General features: G+C 40.7%; 1 protein-coding gene and 1 long non-coding RNA gene across 3 annotated transcripts in view; one reads left to right on the top strand and one right to left on the bottom strand.

The window, feature by feature from the left end:
• LOC125635662 (uncharacterized) overlaps positions 1–11486 on the bottom strand; it is a 38439-nt gene extending 26953 nt beyond the window's left edge. The window contains exon 1 of the long non-coding RNA XR_007356332.2: positions 11397–11486. This is a non-coding gene — a long non-coding RNA (uncharacterized LOC125635662). The remainder of the gene's footprint in view (positions 1–11396) is intronic.
• TLL1 (tolloid like 1) overlaps positions 11442–25594 on the top strand; it is a 196106-nt gene continuing 181953 nt past the window's right edge. Inside the window, exons 1-2 of one of the 2 annotated variants that reach the window (XM_048847632.2) lie at positions 11442–12305; positions 12561–13173. In XM_048847632.2, coding sequence (XP_048703589.2) covers positions 13017–13173 — 157 coding nt within the window. In that variant the 5' untranslated portion in view covers positions 11442–12305; positions 12561–13016. The remainder of the gene's footprint in view (positions 12306–12560; positions 13174–25594) is intronic. The other variant, XM_048847631.2, reaches the window with a different exon arrangement.

Consider the following 25594-nt stretch of genomic DNA (forward strand, 5'->3'; position numbering starts at 1 on the left):
TCCCCCATGGTTTCAGCACCCATGGTTGTATATGTATATACATACTAAATCAAAGCGTAACAGTGTACCTAACAAAAAATGCTAAATATATGCAATATGACCAAGTTGGGTTGCTAAGGGAAATCTCATTTTTACTTTTCTGTCTTTTATGGCTTAAATTTTCAGCCATTCATGTATATTTTTGAACCAGAAGCCTCTGTCATAAGCAGATGTAACTCATTTAATGTAGATGGAATTGGACGGAAGCATACTGGTGGAAAAACTGACCTCCAATCTAGGATGCAGTAAAATGAATTTATGGTCTGAGTTTTTTTGTTACACTACCAAGTAAACACTTTTCTGGTCTTCCTAATGAAGATTAAGGCCTTATTGAAAAGGCATAGGCATTATTTTGTGCACAGACCTAGTTACATAGATATGATTGCTGAAGTGTAACCTACAGCTTCCTTTATTAATGTTAACGTAAAGAGTGGATTTTGTTCCTCACACTTCTTCTTCACTGACAACATTGTTTCATAAACATTTTTTTCTACTGTTGCAATATAATAAAACCATTTTTAATAAGACTAGAGGCAGCATATTAATGATATTATTTTCTAGTAGCTATTCAGTAACTTAATACTGGTACATTTTTGTCTTCTCCAACTTGTGTCCTGGAAATAGTTAATGCATTGCAAGGACCGCACTGTGCTTGCCAGCTCCCTGAGAAGTCCCTAGGCAGGTACAATAGGAGCAGAGGCTGGAGGCGAAGAGCCTGCTGCTGTTGACAACCTTTGGCTTTCACTAGGGGTCGCAGGATGTCAAAAAATCAATCTGCCAGCAAGGACAAGGCTGCCATACCCAATCTGTGCAAAGCAGCTTGAATGCAATCATTTGCAAACTGAGAGTAATCCTTTGGAAAGCACGTAAATTAGGACAGCACATTAGGGCCATACATTTTCTTCTATCCTGGTGGCACTGGTTCTAGATGAAACCTTGAGTATGCAGAATATTAGCCTGAAGTCTTGGGAGAAGACATCTGATTTTTAACAGATATATGCAGTAGATCAACTGCAGGAAATCTCTCAAATTGGCACAGAGGAGAGAGATTTTCTTTGCTGCTGCATTTAATCAGGATATTAACTAAAGATTTGGTCAGACTCCATATATCATATAATGTCATTTTTAGTAACCAGTGACACACACTACTGTAAATGAATAATACATTTGGTTCATATATGCAGATGTCTCTCTTAGGATCATGCCACTCAGAGGCACTGCTGTTGCTGCAATTTTAGAGCAGGGTATCTGAGTAGCACGTTTGGACTTCCTCTATACAATATTTGATCAATTCCATTTCTAACCATTTACTTTATAAGGTATTGATATTAAAACACAATCCCAGCTAAGGCTCTCAAAAGAGAGATTTTCTATATTTCTTCACTACTTTAAAAACAAATCCCGTATTTTTCCTACTACAAGGTTGTCATTTTAATAACAGACTTAACTTGCTTTTCTAATATCCTAGGGAAACAGACACTCAGTCACTGTAGTGATGGGGGCGATATAAATACTAGATAGAAACAGATACAAATATACAAGAGGTTGAGAATGAAACTAAAGTGGTCTTTTTTTTTAATTGAGGAAAACAGAATTTGGAGTATGGGTGGGGAAATCCTCTCAATACACCAAGCTATCCTTTTCTGAATTTATTGAATATCAAAATGTCAGATGCTGCTTTCAGTAAATATATTCTGGCCCAATTCACCGTGTTCTTTCTTTTAAGTATCAGAATGAAAATGAATGAACAGAAGACTCGGATTTCTGAAGGGAGGTGAGAGAGGGGAAAAAATAGCAGACCTCTGCATATCTGCCTGTGTATACACAGATAAATATATTGGGGGGGAGGGGAATATGACATATTTTCACAAGTTGAGGATGATTCTTGTGACTCCAAAGTGTCAGAGTTTGATAAGCTTATCCCCTAAAAGCAGGAAGATTTCTGTCAATTCCCACTGCTATTTATTTCATTTAGGAAACCTAGGTGAAATTTGGGATTTTATGTTAGAATTTGTCCTTTATTTGCTGTTTGAAGTTGTGCTTTAGAACATTTACATGTAGCCTGTCTTGTAAATTGTTACTGGCAACTCATGACTGTTGCTGTTGTAAATGCAGTATCCGCAGAAATCACAGATTGCACTGTGGCAGGATGAATCAAACATGAAGCTAGTGCTTTCTACTTGTTGGAAAGTATAGAAAGTGAATTTTTTAACATGCCCGAGTAATCAAAACATCACAATCCTTTTGTTTCTATTGCATTTCAGTATAAATATAGTTAAAAAGCTGCTCCTGATTGTTGTGGTAACGTTTTACAAAATGATAAACTCAAATGCCAATTTTAGATCTTGACCCAAATTTCACAAAGCCCTAGGTTCTGATTTGTGGCTCCAGTTCAACACATTATGGAGATACAGACTAGATGTGAAATGTGTGTCCAGGTCAGGATTTGAATTCTGGGTGGGTCTGGAAATCAGATTTTGGTTTGGGCCAGTTATAGTATTGGTATTTCTTTGCCATCAATCATCCATATTTCTTGGACACCTCTACTATCCTCCAATGTGTAGTTTCATAGGAAGGTAAAAAAGAAATATTTCAAAAATATATTTTTGATAAACTGTATGGACCTAGTTCTGCAGCTGCTCAAAGTGGAAGGCCACTGAAGTAATAGAATAATTGGGCTCTGCAATATGTGTATAGACTATACATATTTTATGTGTGTATGTTATTATATGTATAGTTTACATCAGATATTCATTGGTAGTTGGGTATATAGCACAAAACTATTGCTTTGATGATTGAAAAAAAATCTATCTCTGAGTTACAGTATAATGCCTAAATCTTCAGATGCAGGTTATTAATTATTAGCACTTGGCACACTAGTGTCTCATAAAAGAAGCTTTATACAGCACACCCTAGGAAAGAGGCCCATAATAATAAAGGAGAATAATACACACAGTACAAGTAATACTGTAGAGCAGCTGGATTCTATGGATAACATTTAAATTAATTTTGCCATAGACATTCATGATTTTTACAGTATTTGTACATCAGGAAAAGATGTCCTGGAGTTGATCTACACTAGAAACCTAGCTACACCTACCTACGTTGCTCGGGGGAGGGAAAATTCCTACCCCTGAGAGACGTTGTTAAGCCGACCTCAGCCCCGGTGTAGACAGCGCGAGGTCAATTCTTCCACCAATTTAGCTACAATCTCTCAGAGAGGTGGATTTACTGCAGCAATGGAAGAACCCTTTCCATCACTGTAGGGTCTACAGTGCTGCAGCTACGCCTCTCTATTGTTTTTAGACTAGACGTACCCTAAGTCACACCATTTATATGATGTTTTTCTGGAACAAAATCATCAGAGCTCTGCGTTCTGAGCCCAAAAGGCCTCATGCACCATATTAGTCAAATGTATGTCTAGGTAATTTCTATTGTATGTGAGAGAAGAAAGAGATTGCAGTATAGCTAACTTTATATAAATGTTGTTGCTGCCAGCAGAACAAGACACACAACAGATGACACTGTGGTCATTGATAAAGTATTTATCTAATTTTCTCAACCTTTACCGTAAGACAATGGTAGAGTCTTCCAAGTTCTGGGGGTAGTGATGTGCTTTATTTATTACTGGTGATCTGGAGTTTTAACAGTCCATTGTATTTGTTCAGATGGACTAATTAGAAATTAGCTACCCTATTTATATTGAAGTTCTCATCTTCATTCATAGATACTAGAGTTGGAGAGGATATCTTCCTGTCCCCAGACACCACTGCAGGATTATTTTCATAACTTTCTTCCTTTCCTAGTTTTGCCTTGAATATCTCCAATTATATTGGTTTCACATCTGGAATCTCTTGGCAAGCTTCCTTGTATACACCTATTTTCTTTAGAATATTTATCAACGAATTTATTGATAGCCTATTTTAATATCCAAAAGTTTGATCATGCAAATCAAGTTAGAGGTTCTCATCTGAACTGCATTCCGCTCAAAACTGCTGATCCAATTCTGCAAGGTGCTGAGCATCCTCAGCAACCAGGAAGTGACTGGAAGTTGGGAGTGCTCAGTACCTTGTGAGATCAGGCCCATTGTGGGTTTTATCCTGTAAAAGGTTAGCCACTAGGTTTGATTTTTTGAAATTGATATTTCGACAATATGCTGAATACTGAAGGGAAGAATTAACTCTGTACATTTACTCGTCATTCCCGTAACAATGTTTAATTATAGATCTGGAGTGCACAGAATTCAAAACATACCTACTTAAACTAATGTTCTTTTCACACATATTATTTGAGGGCATGCTGTTGTCACTCAGTATAACCCTGATAGGCAATAAATAAGAGTTAAAAAATCAGTTAAAACCTCGGTAGGCCAGATTCTGCCACCCTCACTCACTTTGAGCATCACTTTTCACAAAAAGCCTCAGTGAAATCAGTAAAAAGAAAAGGAGTACTTGTGGCACCTTAGAGACTAACCAATTTATTTGAGCATAAGCTGTCGTGAGCTACAGCTCACTTAGTCGCTAAGGTGCCACAAGTACTCCTTTTCGTTTTGCAAATACAGACTAACAGGGCTGCTACTCTGAAAGTGAAATCAGTGGAACCACTTCTGTTGATGCTACTCTATGTAAGTGAGAGCACCAGAATCTAGCCTACTGAGGCTGAAACAGACATAGGATGCTTTCGCCCTACAATTGTTGTTTGTTTGTTTATTTACTGAGTACTGTCACTGTGCTTGGCATTGCACACATTTGTTCCGTGGCAAACTCAGCCTAAATTCAGCATCCACTCTCAGTCTATGATTCATATATAGTAATATGACTGAATATGAAGTTGGTTTAAAACGTTCTGTTGCTTGAGGGCAATTAAGATTTCAATGATTACTCGAGAAATAGATAATTCCAATTCAACTCCTTTGGACTATTTGAAATATTGTAGATTCTACAGTAATTGCTTGAAGGTGACATATAATTAAGTATACTAACTAAACATTTGTTCAGTTCAGACTTAGTCAAGATTGTTTTTTTTTCCAAAGGGTTAAGCTGTTGTCTCAGTATTAATATTTTTGTGGAAAGGATGCTATTAGTACTGAATAGTCTAGAATTGTAACTAAAAACTTATTACAGAAGCCATTTTTTCAACATTAAAATGAAAGTCTTCAACTTTTTAAAAGGACCACAGTGCTGTGACTGTAAAAGTGAACAATAGACATAGCACCATTTTTATAGGCATAACTTAGGACTATTCCAAAATGGAAGAACATTCATTGTATTCCCAAAGAAATGACAAAGTTTACAAACTCAAAATCCAAAATAGCTAATATGGTGTCCTGTCCGGGTCCTGTTGAAGTCAGTGGACATTTTGCTATTGATTTAAGAGGCAACAGGACTAGGTAAAGGTTGAGAGCCAAATCTTGCTTGCTTTACATATTTTCACAAATAGTTCTATAGGCGTCATGAATAAGGTAAGCAGGAATCAGCCTGAGTGTGCTACGTGTCAGAGGTTAAAATAATATAAGTCTACTAGTAACCATTGTTAAGTGTATTAAATTCACTGAGCAAATATTTAGATTTGATTCTTTATCTGGCAATCTACATTTCCTTTCAGAGTCAGAAAACCTAATGAAGGACAACAAATCAGCAAAAATTGGCGTTTATGCCCACTGTTTATTAACTAAAAGGATGGCAATTTGTCTCCTAAAACTCAGAATACAGATCTGTGAGTGTGCTCCAGACAAGCGTATACTTAAGATAATCTGACCCCTTTAACTTTGAACATTGCTTCCCAATTAAGCTCTTCTGGCCCTGGATCTAAATAGCTGTCCACAGCTGCTGCAAATTGATTTATTCCCTGAGGAGAGTCAGGGATGCTGACCAAACACCAGAGAACAGCGGTTTCTGATTTAGATATTTGTACTAAACAATCTGTTTTATGCTTATTTGCTTGTTTTACCATCCACACAAGTTTTACAGCTAATCTTGTGTTTATTTTTACATTTTATATAATATAAGAAATGAAGAGAGGATACAATCATCATATTTTAGGTATAGCTGGGAGCACTGCCCATTATTAAGGTTGCCTGACACTTCCTATTATTAGACTTTGTTTTTACTTTCTTATAACTTTGCTGAACTTTAAGCAGTTGGGCTGAAATTTTCCATGCTGGGTGTCTCCCTCAGACTGATTTTTTTTTAATATCAGCCAATATGGTCCAACTATTTCTTAGAATGAGGTCAGGGAAAAAGATGTAGTTTTGCCCATGTTAGAAATGAGTGACCTTTTCTTCAAACAGCTGTAGCTCCACCATGTTTTGGAACAGGGACTTGACATTTGGCATGCGGGTGGCCTTTCTGTCAGGGATGCGCCTTTTGCCATCCCTATGAAAATAGGCCCAAATTTGGTCAAGTTATAAACCTTTGAAAAATCTGTTGCACATGCTCAGTAGAAACTTCTTAGATTTTAGGGGCTAAATTCCTTGCAGATTCCATCTGCACTGGGTGTGCTCCAGCTCAGGGATGAGCAGGATTTTCCCTGCCATTGTAGATCTGGATAGTTGGCCATGCAAGGGGTAGGTCCAGGGACCTTTGTTGAGAGCAGGGAGACTCTCTCCTGTGCTCTCAGTGACCCACCTGTTGGGCCTAGACAGCCTGGAAGAGGAAGCTGCCTGATTTGAATATAGAGGGGACAAGAGCTGGACTGGCAGAAGGGGTATGGAGACTAGACTGGGACAAGGAGCCTGGTGGGGGCATGTAATAAACTGGGACTGGAAGGTGGTGGGAAGAGGAGAGGGAAACTGGGAGCTGGGGTGTGGTGGGAGCCTGTGCTGTGCTGGGCAAGGAAACTGACACTGAAAAACAATGGGGCAGGGAGGAAGAGGTGAACGGGGAGGGGAGATGGATCCGATGAAGAACTGAGGTGCGTGGCAAGAATTGGCACTGACTGAGCAAAGAGATTGGGATAAGGAGTAGGGGGTGTAAGGGCACTGAGATTGGCGAGGGAGCCTGGACAGGCAGATTGGAATTGGGAGCCAGTGAGGATCCAGGGTGATGGGGTTGCTAGGCACAAAGGCTGTGGACAAGGAGCTAGGTGGTGGGATCGGGGTGGAACTGGGAATGGCTGGACAAGGAGACTGACAATGGGAGTGTGGAGGTGGTGAGACTAGGACTTGCTGGGCAAGAACTAGGATCAGACTTTTTATTGGAGATTGGGAGTGACTAGGTGAGGAGAATGGGCTGGGCTGAGGAGCCAGAGGTGGGGAAGAGACAGGACAGGGATAGGGCAAAAGAGGGAATGGGCAGAAGAGTCTGTGTCCAATAGATTACACTCCATTCCAGAGCCTGGAATGAAACCCAAGATTCCTGAATGTCACCATTCCTCTGCGGTCAGCAAATATCTGTGAAACCCTCTGGCAAAGCATCTCATCCTCTTCTGGTGCTGGTCCACATGGAGGATGACAGACTACTACTGCTATCAGTTACTCCATTGCTTCAGGTGGCAGAGATCTGTGTGATGGATCTAAAAGTTGCCTGTGCAACCATAATTTGGTCCCCTTGTTCATATGCATGATGATAGTCTTTAATTACATTATCACATACTATTTTTTCCATAGGACCCCTCACTGATTCAGTGCTTTATTTGTTGCAGAAGTTGGAAGGTATGTAGAAATGAGAAAGGAAGAGAAAGGACAATCTCATGGTTAAGACAGTTAAATGCTACCCTAGAGAATTGAATTCTACTCCTGCCTGTGATGTAGAGAGAGAGAGAACTTTCATTGAATTCACTCTCTTAGGCTCCTTTGAAAATCCAGCCAAAGTCTCTGCCCCAAGGAGTTCATGATTTATGGCCCCAATCCTTCAGTGGTTTAGGCATGTGCTTAACTTTATACTGTAAGTAATCCTATTGATTTCAATAGGACTGTACTGTGCTCTGCAGATATGCAGGGGAACACATACCCAGTTCGGGTAGAGAGAGACATGTTTGCTCTGCTAGAGCTAGCATGCTAAAAATAGCAGTGTAGCCAGTTGTAGTGTGAACACTTTAGTTGTAGTGTGAGCCAGTTGTAGTGTGAACACTTTAGTTGTAGTGTGAGCACCTTCCTGAGTACAACCCCTACCCAACCCCGGGTATGTACTTGGGCAACTGGCCCAAGCCACTGTTGTGCTACCCTTAGCTTGAGCAGAGAGAGTGTGTGTGTGTCCTCACTGAGAAACGTGTGCCCAGCTGCAGTATAAACATACTCTCAGAGCTCAGTGCAGAATTGAGGCCTAAGCAGCAGACACACAGACAAAGGAGGAGGGGTGTGTGTGACAAAAATGATTGAGCAGTAATGTTTCAGGGTTATCTTTTCAGTTCCATGTTTGGTGAGTTTCTTTTGGTTTTGTTAGTTTATTTTGGGGTTTTTTGTTAATACTTTTTGTGGTGGAAGAGAACCTCGATAGCCCCGTTCCAGTGAATTACCCTGAGACAGGATGAAAGAAGTATGCCACCACCACCTATTCTGTATATCATTTACACTATAGCATTTTCAGTATTGTTTGGTTTATAACATATTCAACATTTTGGAGAAAAGTGGAAATGCTGCAGGTTGGGGTTTTTGTTGTTGCCACTGCTGTTGTGTTCCTTTGGTTGGTTTCCTTCCAGCTTATGCGGTCTGTCTCTTTGGCTATGTGTTGGTTTCTTTGGAAACGGCTGTAGGATGGATTTTGATTGATTGATTGTGTTGTCACATGGATTGTCAGAACTGTGAGCATTTTGGAGTGGTAGAGACATATGTGTGATATTCCCTCCCCTCCCCCCCCGTTTAAAGTGGTGTTTTTTAAATTGTGCAGCCACAAACAAGCTATATTGAATATGGGGACGATTACACTTCTGAAAGTTTTTATTAGGAAATGATGATGTAATCAAATGATTTAAGTAAACCATGAAAATAATTTCTATTAATGATTAAGGATTTTCTAAAGTGATTGATGCAAGTAGTAGTACACATTTATTATTTCTTTATCTTACGTTTTTCTAGAATACCCATCACTGTGATATCTAAGTGCTATGAACTGTTATAAATGGCAAGAGCTTTAAATTTAAATCGGAATCATTAATTTAATCTGTAGTTGTTATGGATAACAAACACAAAGCAGATCTTGTCCTGAACCTGTAAATCACATCTACTTGATCTGCACACATCATACATTTACATTTTATCCCCATCTACTATGACAAGCACAGAGGATCTATTTCTATGTCTTTGGCACAGGTGTATGCCTGGGTGTCTTTCTCATCTTGGTTAGAATTCTACCAGGCAAGCTGTCCTCAAGCCTGTTAGTGGCTAGTTCTGTTCTGATGTTTCTGGTGACGCTGAGGTCAGGGGCAGATTGTCGGCTGGAGGCTAAGGGTGACGTCAGTGCGTACCTTGCTGAGAGAGTTAATCTCCCACTGGAAGAGAGCGAGACAGTCTAATAATCATCTCACTGAGAAGACTGGCACATTTGGGATCACATACTGTACACTGTTTTCCCATGGCTACAAAAGAACAGGCAAATACCAAGATTACGAACACTCTACTGATACATGGGTGTGTCCGTAAATGTGTTTTATAGGTTTAAGACAAGTTCTGTTTTGTGTTTGGGATCCACAGCACTTACAAAGAAAATCAATGTTTCAAAGGTAGGTATATCTATTTATATTTGTATACAGAAGTAGGTTTGATTAACAGGACAATAAATGAAATCTGTTTTTCTTAGGGACAAGATTACTGAAGTCCAATTTGTGAACTAAAAAAGTGACTAGTCACATTTTAGAACAAATATTATATAGTATAATATAAAATAGTAGAAGTTAGGTTTTTGTTCTGATCAAGGCACACAAGCCCGCTCTGTAGAATACTGTATTTGTTAATAGATACAGCCCACCACAGTCCAAAATATCACAGGGATAAAGACAAGCCATTATATTTTAGCATTTCTTTGATGGTTTTAATAGAAACGTTTTCTGATTCCTCTTTGTGAGTTGATGTGCCTGTATTCAGAACTGTTAACTGTTATGAGTGCTGGTCATGGAAACTATGCTGAAAGGAGAAAAATAGCTGCTAAGTTTTTCAGGCTTGTTTGTGAGCTGATGTAACATGCTGTTCGCAGGCTTCTGTAACCCACAGTAAACTGAAGTGCTGGCAAATTACCTTTTAAGAAATATTGCAGCCAAATTTTTAGCAGTGTTTACTCATGTTGAGGTCTCAACTTTGGGTTGACCAATTTTAGACCAGATGAAGCCAGAGGGAGCTGTTGATCCCCGTCGCCTCTGAAAATAAGGCACACAATTTCTTAAGTGGGGTCCCCTGAAATTGAGGTATACAAAATTAATGAATGCTTCTGAAAATGTTGACGTTAATTGATGTTTGACACTGAATGTGGTATAGGGCAGCAAGCTACCACTTCCAACTCCTTCCCAGTTTTAATTGCATTAACTGGGGGGGCAGGGTATCTATCTATAGCACTGCACCAGAGCAACACCCACCATTCATTTTTGAGGAATAAATGAATCTCACACTGATGGGCTCAAATAAAATAGATTGACATAAACTGGATAGCGGACAGCTAGATGTGACTATTCTTTTCTTTTTTAGTAGCCAGGATTATGTAGTCACAGAAAATACATTAATAACTCCAGTGAAGACAAGGGGCTCTTTTAATTAATCCAGATTTGGCTATCAGAATCACAACCCCCAGTCTCACATTTGTGTCTCCTGCTCCTCTTCCCCAAACTTCCACCACCTGAAGAAGAGCTCTGTATAAAGCTGGTCTCTCTCACCAACTGGAAGCTGGTCCAATAAAAGCTATTATTTCACCCACCTTGTCTCCCAAATATCCTGGGACCAACAGGCTATAACAACACTGCATACCTTCCTCTCAGACAGCTCTAATCAGCAGCAGCCACAGCTTAAAGGTAGATCACACATCTAACTTTACAAACACTAAACCTTGAGAAACAGCATTTGCTATAGTACTGAAGTGTAAGAAAATGAAGCAAGCACGAATAAATGTTCAGTCCAATCTGATTTTATTTATGAGGACTGTGTCCCCCTGTCTGCACCGCACAGGAGCAGATGCATGCATCTTGTTCACATGCTAAGGAATAAGGGACTATCTCTTGCCTGGGGAAGTTGTTAGGACATACCAGCCTTTTGAGGGCTCTGATATAAAATAAAGACAGCATCTTCACAGCCCTTTCAAAAGCCGGTGTTAAATGTGACACCATAACGAGATTTGAACAGCAGAAACTCCCAGCTACCTACCCCTCCTTTCTACCACCCTCCTTTCCATGGAAATTTGTAAAAGGAGGAGGAGTTTGTTAGGGAAAAAAAATCTCACCTTAGTTTACAGTTTGAGGCGTGACTGCAGGATCGGAATCACTCTGTCTCAGAGGGGGAGTTAAATAGACACATGGTATTTTTATCGCTTTAGTTTTATTCCAGCAGCACGTTTTCTTTCTTCAGGTTGGCCGGCTGAAAGGAGGCTCTCCGTGTTGATCCGTTCGGTCTGGCTTTAAGGAAAACAACAACCCACCAACAACTCACCCTCACTGCCTGCGAGTGACTGAATGCTCAGCCTGAATTATACAAAGTCGCGCATTGAAGCCAAGGGAGGAAGAGAGCGAGCTGGCGCTGCTGCTTCTACGGGAACTTTTGAAAATAAACCTTTACAACTCTCCTTCAGATCCACGTGAAAAAAGCAAAGCCGGACTGCAAGGTCTCAGCGTTGCCTGTTGCAATCTGTAATTTTACGTTGCATTTGCCTTTTTATTTGTATCTTACTTTCATTTTGGAACTGCTTCCCCAGCTCCTTGGCTGAAGTTTGGAGATCAATGGACCTTTTATATCTCCTGCCCGTATTTAAACAAACTATGGACGCTTAAACTCCCCCCACCCCCACTCATGGGGCTAACGCTGCGCGGTAGCAGTAGAGGGAGAAACACACAGGCACTTCTTTAGAGACGGGGGGAAAGAGTGCAGTGATTTCTCATCCTCATTTCATCCTCACGGATTCTCCCGAGTCTCCTTCGCTGCTGAGAGTTGGCCCGTGTGGTGTTTCATCTGATTCCCGCAAGATTTCCCCCCTCTTTAAAAAAAAGAAAGAAAGAAAGAAATACCATGCGTTGCTTATCTGTAGAGACAGCTATATGGAGAGAGAGGCATACAGTGAGTGCGTATGTGTTTTCATAAGACTATCAAGAGTGCAGATCAGAAGCAGCCCGGATCCTGACCCTGACTGTATGAATAAGTAAGCAGGATGCTGACGATTGTTAGTTGCCTGTAAGGTTTTTATAAGCTGGGAGGGAGGAGGGGGGGGGGGGGGGAGACCAGAGACACAGAGCAAAGGGGGGAAAGGGGGAAGCCCTTGCACTTTTTCTCTCTGTTCCCCTCAGTGCTGCTGCTTCTACCCATCACTGTGAAGGGCTCTGAGGTCTGCTGTAGTGGAAATTGTTGTTAGCACCCCTCTTCTCTCTCTCTCTCTCTCTCTTTCGCCCGGTGGCAGTTTGCCGATGTGCACACCGGATCCATCTTCCCGCAGCAGCTGCAGCAGCAACGGGATCAGCGGAGCGCTCGGGAGCAGGCAGCCGGCGGAAAGGATCCGACTTGCCCCGGCCCCGGAGCCCTGGCAGCAGCGGTGGAAAGTTTGGCTGGGGGGTGACAGAGGCGAGAAGACGCCCTGACAGGCGAGATCCCTAGTCAGACTACATCCCCCCCCCACGCCCTGCGCCCACCCACCCGGCAACTTCTCCCCTGCAAGGGGAGGGGGTGGAGAAGGGGAAGCAACATTCTCCTTCTCTATGGTATGTCCATATGACTGGGGACACCTAGAGACCACAGCATCTCAGCGGAGGAGAAGAGAAATTTCCCCTCCATCCCTTGCCTTCCTGTATCGGTCCAGCGTGGACAGCAGCTCAGTCCTAGCTCCTCTCTGCCCCTTTGCCCACCTCTGTGGTAGAGGATGACAATGCTTTGCTGGAGGCTGGCGTTGTGGCTGGCTGGGTTGACTGCCTGGGGGAAGCTCTCCTCCTGCTCTGGCCTTGATTATGACTACACTTACGATTTCAATGAAGAAGATAAAGCTGAAGCGATAGATTATAAGGATCCCTGTAAAGCCGGTAAGTGACTTCCAAGGCTAACACGGTTAACCCCCCCCCCCCCCAGGTGGTGACTTGGTCTCTTTTTCTTTCCGATCTGTGTGTGTAGGCTGAGAGCTCACCTGCTTCCTCCGCTTTGGGAGGCGAGGCCAAGGGGAAGTCTGGGCAGCAGCAGCAAGTGGAGTTGGGCTCAAGGGCTTTGCTGTGTCACTCGGTGGGATTTCTATGGACCTGCTTTCTCGGGGCTTAGAGTTTCCACTTTCCTTGCACTTTACAACGGTGCTTGGACGACAAAGTGCTTTCAGTGCACTTTTTAGCATATGCTTCTTCCCCCCGCCATGGTTTATTAGAAAGCCTTGAATCCCAGAACTGGGCTCATTTCCCCTGCTCTCTAGGAGGTGTTTCTAAGCACTGAAGTCTTGGGGTGGGTAGAAAGGAAACCTGTAGAGAGGCTTCTGGGCACAACCTCATTCCTTATTGTAGCGCTATCAGAATAACTGGTCCACAAGGCTGATCGCTAAGTGCAAACACCCCCTCTCCCCCCGCCGCTTATTTTTATTTACAGCGCAATATTGTTGCTGCTTCCCATCGGCAGCCACTCGATTTGGGAACAGCTGAGAGAACTTGGAAGTTTCAAGGCCACTTTAAATATGGAAAGTGGATGATTCCAGTGAGATTAGCTCTAACGTGCCTCGCCCTGCCTTCCTTGCACAACCAAAACTACCCTTTGAAGGCAGGAGGAATGTTGGCCGTCCAGAAAGGCAGGATCAGGCCCCACATACCGTGCTGTAGGTTTGTTGGCTTCTGCTTGAGCGCCCGGGGTGGCTGGAGCTAGCCCTCCCGGCTGCTGCTGCTCGCGCATGCTGTAGGCTGCCACCACGTGAGGAGAGTGCCTGTGGCCCCCTCTTCCTTTCAGCAGCCTGTCTGGCTGTCTCTCTTTTCTTTCAACCTGTTTCTTGACCCATTCTCTCTTTCTTCCATTGTTAACGGCCAGCACTCACGTTGAGCGATTACTCGGAGCAATACACTTCCCTTGTAATTCTCTCGGTCTTGCACTAAAGAGCCACCTCCAATGGGCGGCCTCTCTTTCCCCATCCTCGGCTACCAGTCGAAAGTGTCTCCCGACTTTCCATCACAATTGTGCCGGGCTTTTAGTTAAAGAGCAGCTCTTTTTGTGGATTGACTTTGATGGTCCATTGGATGGTCTCTTCAGACTGGTTTCCCTATGAGTATTTATGCTTGTGCTTACACAGACAGAGCTGGAGAGGAGAGTGAATGGGGGTGGGTGAGGGGATTACTACATGTAAACGACATGCCTTGGTTGTATTAATTATATAGTTGACTAGTATTTGTTGTGGTTCAATGTAGTCAGGTTGATAGTCACAGCCAAATAGAAATCTGGGCTGTCTAGTGATCTGTCTCTAGAAATAACCTCCTTTCTTTATTCCCAATTAGACTTCTTGTAATTTCCCTTTGCAAAAGGAAGACCTGGTTTTCTATAGTATTTGTTGACTGGGTGACTTCCATTAAAGTTAATTGCAAAACTCCCGTTGACTTCATTGGAACCAGTAGCAAGCTCACAAGTTACTTACAGAGTAGCAACCGTGTTAGTCTGTATCCGCAAAAAGAACAGGAGTACTTGTGGCATCTTAGAGACTAACCAATTTATTAGAGCATAAGCTTTCGTGGGCTACAGCATCCAATGAAGTGGGCTGTAGCCCACGAAAGCTTATGCTCTAATAAATTAGTCTCTAAGGTTCCACAAGTACTCCTGTTCTTTTTTTAAATGAAAGAGTGTACCTTGTTACTTGCAAATTTTGTTATGGACATTATTATTCTAAGTCATGGTTGTTGATTCACATCAGCCTTGGTGTAAAATAAGTGTTTTAGTTTTGTAGCTGTCTCCTTTGCATTAATTAGTTATTCGGTATCCTGAAACCTAGTTCAGCCAAAGGTTGTGTTCTCTGTGTGTATGTGGGTTTGCTGAATTTGAGGAGAATGTGGTGAATATATATGCCAAATATGCAGACACTATGTTTTTCTAATCACAAAACTATTCCTTTCTGAGGTGTGCATTGCTAATATTCTTTGCTTAGAGCTGAGGAATGTACAAGTTCAAAAACAGTAGAATTAGCTGCAAACAAATCTTAATTTACTCCAATTAAAAACATGCAAGAAACTTTGTATAAAAAAGACAGTTACCTACATTCTGACCACAATTGATCTGAACTCTTTTGATGTTTTCTGGGACAGGTTTTAAGTGAGATTTCATTCATTTTTTATTTCATAAGAAATGTTTTTGTCTACACTTAGTGAAGTGAAATACTTAGGGTTTTTTTGTGCTTTTTGTTTCATTTTATAAAATTATGCATGTGTGAGTTTTAAATAAGTGTCATAGGTAGGGGAAAAAAGGAGTTGTGGCTGAAAGACAGCTGGAATGTGTTAAATGTGTCAGCTCTCTATTTTGTTCCATTTTGTTTTACTTTTGAGAAGGCAGAAAGAAGGTGACTATTTGGGTCCAATTTAATATTTCATGTAAAATCAGCCATAAATATACATTCAGTCATTATAATGATTAAAAATGAGCCTGGCTCCTACTTAGGATCTTGCTCTCCTTTAGGTGCTCAGATAATAGTGATGAGAACCATGTAACTACTAAGATACATAGATAGATGCATGATAGACTTACATGTGTATAGTTCCCATTAATCTTAAACTGAATCACCTCCATATTTCTCTACACACTGAATAGCCCCTTTAGTTTTTGAATGTACAGTAACTTTGTGAAAACCCAAATGCAACATAAATACCATTTTATATTGGATTTGTACCATATCTTTGAGGGTTCTTTTCTAATCGTGTATACATGAGTAATTCTCCATGTATCAAAATGAGACCAATACCCCTGAAAAAGTTTCACTGAAAATTTTTGTCTTTGAGCTTCCCTAAACACTATGATAGTCTGATTACCCATTGCTGAGTACCCACTGAAGTTAATAGGAATTATGGATGCTCAGCACCATTTAGGATTATATCCTAAACTTTTATTCTCTCTTGGTCCTTATTCCTGTTGAGTGGTAATTTTATTGAAGTCAATTGGACTACTTCCATAGTAAAGTTCCACCCAATGTAAGGAAGGGTGCCAGAATCAGGCTTTGAGCATGGAACTATGAGACTTAACTTTTACATCCAGGTTTGTGTGGATGTGCCATGGGTGAAGCAACAGAACAAAATAAGATAACCTCATCCAGGAAATGTATAAATTGCAAACTAAGTATGTACATTAGATATAATTAAGGTAGACGTTAGCTTTTTTTGCTAGACTTTCAGTGACTATAACTAAGAGTACACAATTATTTTATATAAATGTTTATGAAGAGGACAATTATGTCCCATGGTTTTCCGCTCACTTTTCTACATGAAGAAATACCATAAAACAACTACCATGTTACAGAGTAACATACTCCAAATATTTAGAAATTAAATAGCAGGTTTAGGAGAGCTAGCAGAGTAACATTACTGGTTGTAGTTTGTGAGAATGTGGAGGATGAATTCAGTATTTGGGAGTTCCTTTTGTAAAACAAGAGCAAAGGGAGGAGAAGAGGAACATGAAATAAATAAGAGCACTTTACAATATCCTTTCAGCTGGAAGACGTGCTGATTACAGAAGCTTAACTTGTCACATAAAACTTACGTTTCTGCACCAAAACATAAGCTTAGCTGCATGTTCGATTTAAAATATAAAAGTGGGCATTTCCATTCTGCTTTTCTCCCAGTCAGCCGCTATCATCGTGCTGTCATTTTATGGCTAGCTGCTCACTGTGTTTTCATAAGAATATATAGGAAAATGTCCATAATTTCATGATCCAGTGCACACCATGAGGCAGATTCTCAGCTGGCGTAAATTGTCATAGGTCCGTTGAAGTTAATCCTTCACCCCCCCCCCCCCCGCGTCTTTTAGTAGGTTTTCTTCTTACTACAGTATCAAAAATATCGGGGGGGGGGATATACTCTTAAGGAAGGGTCTAGCGAAATGTACTGGAAATGCACTAGTGAGAGGTCAATGGTTTCTGGTTTTGTTCTGAGGTGCTTGCGTGAATGTGAATCTTCTTGCAGATGTGATTTCTTTCCAGGGAAGCAGGAAGAATGGGATGCACTGAAGACTCTACTAGCTAGGTTCATATGCTTCCATGGCTTGTGTGGTGAAAAACTACAGAAACAGGCTATAGAAAGAGGAAAAATACCCCACACGGAAAGTGCCTCTGCACTATGACACATCACTCCAACTTAATGAAAGCAGAAATACACACATCACAAGTTCTGCAGACATGTGGAAAGGGCCTGGGTTGGTAGGGAGTAGTCATGTTGGTGACTGTTAGCTCGCGTGCATTTACAGCCCAAACTTCAGATATTGTGTGCAAGGAAAGCATAGCATTACTTTGTTGAGATCACCCTGAGAACCCTACCAGAAATGGACTCAATGGCAGATGGGTCTGGGGAAAAGGGATGCTGGGTTATGAGTGGAGGATGGTGCTGTAAGGAGGCCATGTTAAGCTTGTGATTTGTGTGGTTTCTAGTGAGTTTCCCTACTGACCTGTAGCCTATGCGTGCATTTTGATTCATGTCGCTTCCCCTTCTGACAAGCACCCTGCATGCTGAAACAGTGGGATGTGATGTAGCACAGTTTTTGTGCTTCTGATGCCTCACATGTTTCCTTGTTTCTCCACCGGAGAGGAACATGCTGCCCGTAAACTCCAGTCGGGCAGTCTAGGTTCAGCTTCCAGATCTAGTTAGTTGAAAGTTGAAATACTGAAGTATTTGTGGCACCTTAGAGACTAACAAATTTATTAGAGCATAAGCTTTCGTGAGCTACAGCTCACTTCATCGGATGCATCCAATGAAGTGAGCTGTAGCTCACGAAAGCTTATGCTCTAATAAATTTGTTAGTCTCCCAGGTGCCACAAATACTCCTTTTCTTTTTACGGATACAGACTAACACGGCTGCTATTCTGAAACTTGAAATACTGAGACAGTCTTCATTACAATAGCAGCAGTAATCCTGTAAAGTTGAAGAATCTAAGAATGGACATCTTAGAATAAGAAGCTTTGTATAAATGGGCTGTTACTCCAGAAACAAAGTCCTGTAGTCAGCAATAAAGGGGCACCGTCCACCTCGTCACATCTGGACATTTATTTAAAAGTTTTTTCTCAGGAGTCCTGTTTGTTGCTGTTGTTTTCTTTTGGCTGATTATTATAGCAGCAGCATATTTAAAAAGCAGCCAAAACCAGCTTATAATAAACACACCAGATAAAATCTGCAGGTATGTGCTGAGACACACAGTCAGTGCATATATAGCTTGCTTTGATTTTGGGCACCCAAGAGGGTGTTTTCTTTTGTTTTGCTAATGAAAATAGCATGGAATAATTATCTTCAAAGAATAAGAACAATAATCATTTTTACAGATGGGTAGTTTTGGGGAGTAAATGAGGTTGAGAGTGGCTGGTTAAAAATAGTGTGTGTAGAGCAGGTGGGGATGGGGGAGAGCGGGGGCAGTCTAGTGATCGGAGCAGGAGAATCAAGAATCCTGATTACTGTTTCCAGTGCTGACTCCTTTGAGGTCTTAAACAAGTCACTTGATTTCTTTTTTCCATTTTTAAAAAATCTGGAAAATGGGGATGATAATACTTCTTACCTCACTGAGTTGTGAAGCTTGATTATATAATGTTTTTGGAAAGTGCTTGGAGCATGAGAAGCATGAAAAACACAAAATAATAGGATTATTATTATAACGTGTCATCTGTAACTCTGCAGTCTAGTTCTTGTCTATTGATGTCATAACAACACCTTTTGCAAAAGTTGTTTTTTGAGATTATGAAATGTATGCTGGCTGGAAGGCTGTTGTTGGGCTGTGCCTTGTATTCTGGCATACATGTCTTTCTTTTTCATGTACTGTAAACACACTATTATGCTCTTGGGTAATTGGGAAGTCTTTTAAAGTAACTTATTACACGTTTGAATCTGTTATGTAATTTATATGGTGAAGCTCTTTCTCTATATACGTAAGTGTTGCTGGAAGTGATGAGATCAGTCCTATGCACTATTTAATCACTTTATTTAGAGAATTTAATGCTCATAATATATGCCAGATGGACAGAATTCGAGTCTGAAGTCCTTTATTTTTCCAGAGGACAGATACAAGATAGGCAGCAGAACAGTAGTAAGCTCCCTTGCATAGCTTCTCAGCTTTGATCTGGACTCACTTTGATTGATTAACAAACTTCATTTTAAATCAGATTTGTTCCTGCAGTTCAGCATTCTGTCTTTCTATTATATCATGCCCATCACTGTGGAATCCAGCAATTTATATATATGTGTGAACATCAATCTCTCGCTCCTCCCCAACCTCCATCCCTTAGTTAATAGGATTTTGTTGATAGTAATATTTTGGGAAAGCTAGGTTGAAAAAAGCGTTTTACATTTCAGCTACATGTCCACCCTGTCATGCAGAAGACTTAGGGCGTGTCTACACTAACAACTTAAATCGACCTATATTAGGTCAATTTACAGCCACTGCGGTCCACACTACCCTCCTTGGGTCGGTGGTGCGCATCCTCACCAGGAGCGCTTCCATCAACCTAAAAGGGGCAGTGTGGGGATCTGAGAGCCTGGTCCCTCAGCTCTGCTGGCAGCTCCCTACTGGGAGCCCAGCTGCCCCATAGGCTTCCAGGCTCCCGGCAGACTTGCCCTGCCCCCTGGGAAGCCTAACCCTAACCCTGTTCCCTGCCAGGAGTGGAGAAAACTGCCCGGGGCTTCTTGCCTCCCTGTTCCCTGTAGGAAGTGGGATCGAGCCATCGGGGTGTCTTGGTCCCTCCCATTCCCCCCCCAACCTGCTTCCCATCAGGAGCCAGGCAGTCTTGTCAATTTCAGGCTCAATTTCATGCTGGAGCTGTGAAATTGACAAAACAGACAATGTTTCCAGGTGGGAGTCTGGGCAGGGAAGAAGCTACCCAGGGCTTCTTGACTCCCTGTTCCTCACCAAGAGCAGGGTCCAGCCGCCTGGGCTTCTCGCCCTGGCTCCCAGCTGGGAGCAGGGTCTAATCACCCAGGCTTCTCGCCCTGGCTCCCAGCCAGGAGCTGGGTCCAGCCACCCAGCTCTCCAGGGGAGCGGAGGTCAGCTGGGCTCTGGCTGCCCAGCTTTCTTGTCAATTTCAGGGCTCTGCTGGAGCCCTGAAATTGACAAGAGAGCTAACTGCAGATGGAAGTAACTCAGTGTTTACACAGACATTGCCTTGCCCTAACTACACCAACATAAGCCCTACACCTGTCATGAAGGTGGAGTTACTATGTCAGTATAGTGGGGCACTTACATTGGTGGGACAAGGCAGTAGTGTAGACACTGACATAATTAGGTCAAGGTAAGCTGCCTTATGTCAACCAAACTGTAGTGTAGACTAGGCCTTAGTTTCACATTCAGATCACTTTCCACTGGGTCTTGATTTTGAATGTGCTTATGCCACTGTAAATCAAGAGGGATTCCATTGAAATAAGTGATGTCATATCACTAGTTATAAACTAATGAAAAATAAGATTTATAATAATTTGTGCAAGGTTATAGTGAAATTGCACTTCTTGGAAGGGACACTGTAGCAGACATTGGTTTAAACCTGTCAAGGGTGGGGAGAACATTCTTGGAGTATTCAAAGAGCAGAATTGTTTCCTGTCTGCTTGAGTCTTAACGATCTAGCTGCTTTTACCAAATTCAAAAAGAAAAAGAAAAAATCTAAGCCACAGGTTCTCAATTTTTTTTCATAGTATGGACCACATTTGACAGTGTGTCTTATGGACCTGTTTCCTCCCATATACAACTGTATAGTTCTCCTCCTTCTGTTCAGGATTCTACAGATTTCCTCCCCTTCCATTCTTAATCACAGACAACCTCCATTTACATTAGCATTACAACTCTTTTGCAACTATAGCAACTGCTTACATAGAAAAGTAACACTAGAAAAGTATTTTGGTATTTTTAGCTCTCTTTTCGTTTAAGCTTTTGTTCTTTGTGAAGAAAGTTAGCTCTTCATTTCATCTCCACCTCCCATCTGATCTGTTCTGTCCCTTCCTCTCCCACTGTTTTCCTCTACAAACTTCACTGTTGCCTGCTCCTCTTTTCCCTCTGCACAGGCTTCCCTTTCCCTTTGTTGCTTTCTCTCAGTTCATACTGCTCAACCACCTTGTCCTCTTCTCCCCTTGCTCCCCTTGACAAACTGTCAAAATATTCCATTCCCTTCCACCCTGCTCCCGGGATTTCCCTTTCTTGCTTGTGGCTAGCAGCTCTACTTCCCAGGGATTGCTCCTGTTTCCTCACCACCTCTTATGTAACATTGTCTCCTCCTAGTACAGGCAGCTAGGCTGGCTCTTCATCTTTGTTTCACCTGCTTTTATAGGCCTGCCAACCTTTCTTTGCAATGAAGAGACTGGGCAACTGTAAAAACATTTGGAAACCATGAGGAGGAGACAGTAGTATGTGATCAGCCAGATTTTGGAGGTGCTCAGGGCCACCATCTTGTGCTCTGTGGACCACCAGTGTTCCACGGAGAACAGTTTGATTATGATTTTTCCTACATTTACCATGCTTACTCATACAAATCATCCTGTTTGTTTCAGTAGGACTATGTGCATGGGTAGGAGTTTGCAGATTTAAACCATGTGAATGCCTGGATCTGAGCCACATGCCTTTGACATACGTGCACAAGCTCTCAAACAGTGATTAGACACCAAAATGCAGGCTTGTGGTTTTTTCCCTTCAATATTTAAAAACACAAATTGTCAGGATTAAAAGAGCCAAAAATCAATTTTGCTCTAAATAGCTCCTGGAATCTTCTTTTCTTGAGGTATGTGAAAAATGATGCCTAAGGGATGCACAGTGTGTGTTTTTTTTTTTAACCAGCCACTCTGAAGACTTTACATTGTTAAGATGAAATCTTTTGACAGCAGGACCAATAATTGAATACATAATTGATTTTAAAATGTTTGTGTTAGCACCAATGACTATAAATTATGTTACAAACAATTTTATTTCATAAGGTTTCAACATCTGTTTTTAGATGTTTTCCAAATCATGTAAATATCTAAATGCTCTTACCTACAATTCCTGTGCTGCTTGAAACAGATCTACAGATTTTTAAAAGCTATTGTCTAAGAAACATGTATATTTGGGGGGGGGGGGGGAGATCATTTAAAAATAGATATAAATCAGACTTAAAGAAAAAGACACTACCCCAGGGGAAAAGTTTTACCTCTGGTACACCATGATTATAACTGTCTGTCCTAAAATGTGACAGAATATCTGTATTTTCACATCTCCTCAGGGTTCAAAGATTCATTTGGTCACTATTCTGACATGTTATTGACAATTTCTGTGCTTTTAAAAATGTAGTGAGGAATAATAAGCACTGAATGTGTTGTCTAATCAGCAAGGAATCCTCAAGAATGTCAACATTAAGCAATAACATGTTAATTTTGAAAATAAATGTTCATTGCAATTGAGAGCAAAAATCTGAGGCTTTAAAAAGCTGCTATCCTCTGTGAGTTTAATGTACATTTAGGCCCTGATATGGCACAGATGGATCCCTGCACCCTGATGGAACTAATGGGTCTCCACTTTGGTAGTTCTCTTTACAGGATTGCAGCCTTACCTTGTAGTTTAAAATACCAGATTATGGAAGACAGGGTGAGGCATGGACAGTGAATTAGAATAATATACATAAGGAATAACACAAATGGACCACATGGCCCATATTAAAAGTAATACATTCTTATAACATCTTTTAACAAAAACATGAATTTGTTAATGACATGAGATCACTAAGAGAATTTGTTAATGACATGAGATCACTATTTTTAAGATGTCAGGTACCTCTCTAATTTTTGGGTGCTCAAAAGTGAATAATTATATGGACCAAGTCCTTCAGTAAAATCAATGGGAATTTTGTGTCAGTCTGAACAGGCAGGAATTCCTCACGTCCATTGCAAATGAATTAATAGAACAAAGAAGCACAATTTTGAATAAGGTACAATAATGTCAAGAATAATGTCCAAGTTGCATGGCTTCTGCATATTCCCATATGATATCCGCAAATAAGTGATGAAAGGAATTTCAGATGGTCCTTACATAATATCAAGGTTTGTTTTAGCAGTTTACTAACACAAGCCAATTATATTTGGTTTCATAAAAAGTAGTTTTAGAACAACTCAGTGGGTGTGAGAACATGATGATGATCAACTGCCCAATTTTGCCATCTGGTAAAATTCCCTTATTGCATTTATAACAAATTTGCATACAGGCACCCATCAAATAGAATTTGTTTCTTTCTCACAGCTGATACTTTAATTTTATTCTTTGGCTCACTTTTATTTACAGGAGGATTTTTATCCACATACTGGCCTAGTTGATTAAACCAATAATTTATTTGTTGATGAATATTTCTATAATTAAAATAACCCATTATGTATGTTCCTAGTCAAAGTGCAGGATACTGGAGGACAAACAGATATGTTAGGATTTTTTACTTTTATTGACTGGAGAATCCCCATAACCCTTTCTCCAAGGGATCAATACCTGCTGAGAGGATGATGTGTTTCAATGTTGCTATCCTATTACAGACACTCAGTATTTTGTTCTGTGATTTTTATGCTTTTTGGTACCAGTGTCTAAGTGTTATATACCTTACTCTCCTCAGGAAGTTTTTATTCTTTTTCTAAAACACACAGATATTCAAGACAAATCCATAGTGGACCAAATCCTGGAGTCTTTATTTAGTTATAACTCCATATGATATGATGATGAGTGTGGTGTGAAAACCATTACAGAGAGATGCTTTTGCCTGAGTAAGGACTAAGAAAACAACTACTACTGCTACCATGACTTCGGAGGGCAAGATTCTGATATCTGTACTCATGCTGATTAGTATCTTATTCCACAAAGAGTTCTACTGAAATCTGGTCCTGAGTAAGCACCTTGGGTCATTCTTCACAAACCTACATTCCAAACAAATGTAGTCTTATATCTTTACTGTAATTTAAATAAAGTCACATAAAAGAAGGCCTATCCCAGTTTCCAGATCCCTTTGCCATAATTTAAAGATAGAGTGAAACAATCTTTATGAAACCAAAAGGCCATCCCCTGGCACTGTGAGGAGCTTCAGAGGGTGAAAGGACAACTTGATTGCCAATGGAGTTTGTTGATAAATGTGAAGTAATGCACATTAGCGGGGAAAAGTAAACTACTCATGTGTCTTAGAGTTCTAAATTAACAGTATCATCTCAGGAAAGGGACTTGGTCATCATTGTAGACAGCTCCATGACAACACATGTGCAGTTATGGTAAAAAATAAAAGGGTTAACAAAATGATAAGATGGAGAAGAATATGGAGAATGTAATTCATATGTGATAGTTCACCCACTTCAAAATCCTATTTTTAGTCAGTCTGTTTTAGAATTCTTAAACTTCAGCGTTTCTTTCTGTTACATTTTCTTACAAGTGCTTTGTTAGCTATAATCATATCCTATGATCCTTATGAGGAAAGAATTTAAACATCATACATGAAAATGGCTTAGCTGGAGGAGGCCTGGGTGAAAGAAATTCTCTTCATCAATCTCCTAATGGAATTGTATTACATTGTTCTTGTGGGTTGAGGATTTACCCTGCATGGAAGAAGCAGTGGGCTCTGCTTCCTAGCACTTATGGGTACCCTGATATACTATGTTTTTATTTTGTGGGCTAATTTTAAAAAATAAGCCTATAAGCCTGTGCTTATAGTTTTTGTGTGTGCAGGCTTCTTGGGGGTGTAACATTTCTACACACACAATTGTAAGTGCAGAATCAGAGACTGAGTGGAGACCATTTTGAACATTTTGCTCCATAATGTTGGTAATAGCTGAATTGAATATTAGTTACAGTCAACGATATATGGAGCTTAAACCACAGTCACATAACCCATTATTGCAAAACATTTTGATTAAAAACTTAGATATAAAATTAACATGGCACACATTGAATGGATTAAAAACTGGCTAACTGATAGGTCTCAAATGAAATTGTAAACGGTAATCATCATAGAATGGGTGTGTTTCGAGACAGTCCTATGGGCATTGGTTCTTCGCCATCCACTATTTAACATTTTCATTAATGACCTGGAAGAAAACGTGAAATCATCACTGATAAAATGTGAAGATGACACAAAAATTGGGGGAGTGGTAAATAATGAAGAGGACAGAGATCTGGATCACTTGGTGCATAAAAAATATGCATTTTAATATGGCTAATTATAAATGGAGACATCTAGGAACATACTTACAAGATAGGGACTCTTTTCTGAGAAGGACTTACTCTGAAAAAGATTTTGGGGGATTATGGTGGAAAATTAGCGGAATGTGAGATCCCAG

The sequence above is a fragment of the Caretta caretta genome, chromosome 4 (assembly GCF_965140235.1).
Source record: "Caretta caretta isolate rCarCar2 chromosome 4, rCarCar1.hap1, whole genome shotgun sequence".
Taxonomy (NCBI): domain Eukaryota; kingdom Metazoa; phylum Chordata; order Testudines; family Cheloniidae; genus Caretta; species Caretta caretta.